At 36.3% G+C, this 5,201-nt stretch overlaps 1 protein-coding gene across 4 annotated transcripts in view; it reads left to right on the top strand.

The window, feature by feature from the left end:
- Positions 1 to 5,201, top strand: part of LOC107677508 (phosphatidylinositol 4,5-bisphosphate 3-kinase catalytic subunit alpha isoform) — a 19,221-nt gene that overhangs the window by 4,003 nt on the left and 10,017 nt on the right. For all 4 annotated transcript variants that reach the window (XM_016472436.1, XM_016472435.1, XM_016472434.1 and 1 more), the window contains 5 exons: positions 49 to 258; positions 1,556 to 1,806; positions 2,280 to 2,525; positions 2,726 to 2,811; positions 3,651 to 3,756. In XM_016472436.1, the coding sequence (XP_016327922.1) occupies positions 49 to 258; positions 1,556 to 1,806; positions 2,280 to 2,525; positions 2,726 to 2,811; positions 3,651 to 3,756 (899 nt within the window). The remainder of the gene's footprint in view (positions 1 to 48; positions 259 to 1,555; positions 1,807 to 2,279; positions 2,526 to 2,725; positions 2,812 to 3,650; positions 3,757 to 5,201) is intronic.

The following is a 5,201-nucleotide window of genomic DNA, read 5'->3' as shown; positions in this document are numbered from 1 at the left end:
TGTGTGTGTGTGTGTGTGTGTGTGTGTGTGTGTGTGTGTGTGTTTCAGGTTTTGCCATCGGCATGCCGGTGTGCGAGTTTGATTTAGTGAAGGATCCTGAGGTGCAGGATTTTAGGAGAAATATTCTTAATGTCTGCAAAGACTCAGTAGAGCTGCGAGATGCCAGTGGGCCACACAGTCGAGCGCTATACGTTTATCCTCCTAACGTGGAGTCTTCACCAGAGCTTCCAAAGCATATATATGGCAAATTAGACAAAGGTAGGCTTGTACTTTTATAGGAATGTTGTGGGTTATTTCAAGTTGTGGCATGTTGTCAGTTACAGAATATTGAGTGATGCTTGACCATGTAAATTAAAATTTTCTTCAATAGATAAAAAAAGTCTTTCTTGAGCTATGACGTTCTTAGTTCATTCAAAGTGAGAACTTTTCTAGGCACTTCTGCTTATGCATTACCAGTGTGATTTCTGTGGGCAGAGATTGCAGAACTGCAGAACAGTGCATTATGATTCTAGGTCCCTTCCTGTTATTATATTTATATACAATACGAAATGTATACATTAATCAGTGTTTTTAGTGCTTAGTTTGTTTTTTTAGACCAGTATTGTGTCGTGTTTGTGTCATGACTTGTATGTGAGCATCAAAACTCATCTAAACTTCACTTATTTTGAACCAGTATATATAAAAAAAAAATCAATATATCGATTTAGCAATTTCTTTTGCATCATTCCTCAGATATATAAAAGGAAGTCCCTAATTCCCGTGCTTTAAAATATCTTAGTAAATAATTTTTATCTTTATTTTACAGTGAATTAAAATGCATTAAAATAAAATGATTAAATATCATTTTTAAAAATATTAAAAATATAAATATAGGAAAATATAGATTAATTAAAATATTTGAAATATAATCAATAATTTTATATTTGATATCAGTTGTGATTTACCATGCTAGTCTTATGCTAGCACATTATTGAAGAGGTACTTTCCAAACAGTGTGATATTTTTGCATGTTGCATGTACGTTCATTAATTGTGCTGCCCAACTGCCTGCTAGGCTTTGATTGTGTTTTCGTTTATAAACACTGACAGACCAGTCGACACTATTGGCTGTGGTAATCGACAGCATGCCACAAATGCTGCACATTGATTCTGGGGTTGAAAATGACATGGAATGTTTCTTCATGGGTTGTAGCCAATAGTAATCTTCAAAGTGTCGAGTCTTTCCTGGAGGTTTTGTATTGCAGCGATTCTGTTTTCTTTCTTATGTGAATGGGCTTGTGTTGTAGTAGTAGTAGTAGTAGTCATGAAGCATGTGATGCTTGTTTTTGCTTTTGCCCTCTGTTTCCTCTTAGCCTGGAGGAATGTATGAACAACAACTCCATTACATTAATTCCCTGACAACTTCATTGGGATGTATTCAACATTCAGCCTTTCTTTTTTACACACTCAGTTGCCATGTGGGATTAATTGTTTGTTCTCACATGCTTGATGCCTGAAGGAATCAATTCAATAATGCTGTTCCTGTTAATGCTCCAATCTTCTTATTTGTGTGCTAGGTCAAATCATTGTGGTTATCTGGGTGATTGTCTCTCCCAACAACGACAAGCAAAAGTACACACTTAAGATCAATCATGACTGCGTACCTGAGCAGGTGATTGCCGAAGCCATCAGGAAGAAGACAAGGAGCATGCTGCTGTCAGCCGAGCAGCTAAAGATGTGCGTGCAAGAATATCAGGGCAAATACATCCTGAAAGTCTGTGGCTGTGATGAGTATCTGTTGGAAAAGTACCCCATCAGTCAGTACAAGGTATTTAGGCAATTTTGGCCTCACTAAAGTACCTCAAACTTGCACAATTGCATACGTGTTCTTGAATAACCATCTGTTATTCTGTGAATGAATGAAGTTTCTGTGTTACTTTTTTTTTAGTTCTCATGCTGCTTTTATCCCGTACATATTTATGGTTTGGGCACTGATTAATTAGCCATCTGAAATGTCTAGTCGTCTCAGATTTTTCAGGGTTTTGGCACTGGTGATGTGTTTGTTTCAGACTTTCATTATCTCAAAACCTGCCAGTACACAGAATGCAAATGAGTAGTCTCAGTATCTGGCTGCATTTGAAGTTTTGTATCATCCCAACAAAAAGTACTGCCAGAATTAGAGTTTAGGACACTAAAAATAGCTCTGGACATTTTGGATGACTTAACGGTCCATGAGATGTGCTGATTATGTGGCTTTATGAACGAAATCTCTCTCTGCTTGTCTCTTTCTCGTTCTTTCAGTATGTACGGAGTTGCATTATGCTGGGTCGGTTGCCAAACCTCATGCTTATGTCCAAGGACAGTCTTTACTCTCAGCTGCCTATGGACAACTTCACCATGCCCTCCTACGCCCGCCGGATCTCCACCGCCACGCCTTACATGAACGGAGAGGCCTCCACCAAATCACTCTGGACCATTAACAGTACTCTAAGGATACGGGTCCTCTGCGCCACATACGTTAATGTGAATATTCGGGACATTGACAAGGTGCTTAGCTGATGTCTTTTTGTATTCCGAAAGTCTTTTATTGTACAAAGAGCATGGGAAGTGTTTGGTAAGATAGCAGAAGTTTGACATTGTGAAAGAACAGGAAGCTGTTGGTGTGTTTCTTTTAATAATTGCGTGACCTTTCTGCACTAGCGTTTTCTTGAGGCTGTTTGCTCATAGGTTTTTAACTTTTGTTTCAGATTTATGTGCGGACAGGGATCTACCATGGTGGAGAACAGTTGTGTGATAATGTCAACACACAGCGTGTGCCGTGTTCAAACCCAAGGTACTATGTGATCACTTGTCCTATCTGATACAACAGTTGATTCATTACTGAGAGAAAGTGTCTGCAACATCCTAGGGAAGCCTGTTTCCACCATGGATATCTTTTTTTTTAACAGCAGCCTAAATACATGGATGAAAGGGTCTGTCTGTATTACAAAATTGTAAAAAAAAAAAATTCGTATTTCGTATTCATATTAATGCACAGAATCACATATTAAGTTCATGAAGTGCAGTTGTGAGATATAAACTCACAATTCTGTGGAAAAAGTCTGAATTGCATGATGTTATCTCATAATTGCGAGATAAAAAATTGCAATTATCTTTATTTTTTATTCTATAGCAGAAACAGGCTTCCATACTTCTTTGTAATGTAATAAAAACCAAAGTGAACCGAAGTATGCAGATGTGCTATATTGGCTTTAAATGTCAAACGAGTCTGCAGTCTTTCTGAGACGTAGTGTCATTTTTCTTGGTAATCACTGTGACACATAAACACCCCACCTCGTCTCATTTCAAAATATCCCCCTCATATATGCTAAAGTCACTGCAGAGTGTGTGAGTGGCATTGTACCACTGATTTAAACCAATAGGTCCATGCTTTCAGTGGGTAAATAGATTTACTTCAGTCTAGTAGGCCCTGGCCATATGATAATTAGTCATATTAATTTCTCCCGTATGCCAGTGATTGCCCTCAGTATGCCAGTGGTGGCTGGAGGTTGCCAGACCCCTGATGTCACGCACTATATTATGACTTCTAAAAGTGTTAGACATTTGAAATGCAAAATGATACATTTTAAAAATGTACTGTATATCATGCTGACATTATCTCTCTGTTTCCAGGTGGAACGAGTGGCTGACCTATGACATGTACATTCCCGACATCCCCCGGGCGGCTCGCCTCTGTCTCTCCATCTGCTCTGTGAAAGGAAGGAAGGGGGCAAAAGAGGTAATGACTTGCTTTTCTGTAGTGTTGTTATTGTAAAGTAAAGCCATTAAAATATTTTTTGTTGATTGAAATAAATCTTAAAATATAAATATTCAATGAAAACATTTAAAAGAAAAACTACAAAATGTTGCCTCTGCAACTAACTGAAATAAAATAAGTTTAAAGGGATAGTTCACTCAAAAATGAAAATTCTGTCATTAATTACTCACCCTCATGTCGTTCCAAATCCGTTAGACGTTTGTTCATCTTTGGAACACAAATTAAGATTTTTGATGAAATCTGAGAGTTTTCTGACCCTCCATATACAGCAACACAACTGACACGTTCAAGGCCCAGAAAGTTAGTAAGGACATTGTTAAAATAGTCCGTGACATCAGCGGTTCAACCTTAATGTTATGAAGCTACGAGAATACTTTTTGTGTGCAAAGAAAACAAAAATAACAACTTTATTCAACAATTTCTTCTCTGCCGTGTCAGTCTTTGACGTGCTTTCACGAGAGTTTTTCTACAATTAAAACTAAAAAGTATATATAAAAAATAAGTTAAAGCTAAATAGAAATGACAAAATTAATTAATTAATTAATTATAGTGACACACTTCCTGCTGCTATTAATACCCTTTACAAGCCTGTGGAGCATGAGAAACATCTCTTCCATTCTCTATGGCACCTCATGAGTCATTATTTCAATTATTAATTATCATGTTCATTTATTTGATTTTGTAATATAGCTCAGCAGTGACCATCCACTTTTTTTTTATTTTTTTTTTTAAGTATTGGTCCTGGACGTTTATTTACTTTCTTAAAAAAATTATTGTTGATTCATCTCCGATTCATCATTTTGAACTCCTGTTTAAAAAAAAAAATAAAAAAAAAAAAAAAAAAAAAAAAAAAAAAAAAATATATATATATATATAAAAAATGAAATCTAAAAATAAAAGCCAAGTCAGAATATTAATAGTATATAAATTACACTAAAATAACACTGTATTTAAGACTACTCCTACCTCACCCTTGTGAGAATGCAGTTCAGAATGGTTATTTACTAGGGCTGGGTAAAAAATACTGATGCATCACTTCTACAGAACCAATGATAACAGAGGTCATTTTAGGTCTGTCTTGCATTTATTTGGTCAAAATAATATTAGTGTGAAATATGAGTACATTGTAAAATAACTGTCAGCTGAATTTTCAGTCTGTTTCAGAGTATCATGACACATACATGTGGTGCTGCTGACGCAGGAGCCGGCGTTCTTACGTAGAACCCGGATGCGCTGCGGCTTGTTTGCAAGTAGACGAATGCACACGCATTGAATGGGTGTTGAAGACTGACATGGAAGAGAAGAAATTGTTAAATACTAAAATGACTACAATTAAAACTAAAAAGTATATACAAAAAATAAGTTACAGCTAAATAGAAATGACGAAAAGCCCATAACCAAATAAC

This window comes from Sinocyclocheilus anshuiensis, unplaced genomic scaffold (assembly GCF_001515605.1).
Source record: "Sinocyclocheilus anshuiensis isolate Anshui unplaced genomic scaffold, SAMN03320099.WGS_v1.1 scaffold660, whole genome shotgun sequence".
In the NCBI taxonomy this organism is placed as follows: Eukaryota; Metazoa; Chordata; class Actinopteri; order Cypriniformes; family Cyprinidae; genus Sinocyclocheilus; species Sinocyclocheilus anshuiensis.
Note: the sequence above shows the minus strand (reverse complement) of the source record. Positions and strands in the feature narration are given on the sequence as shown.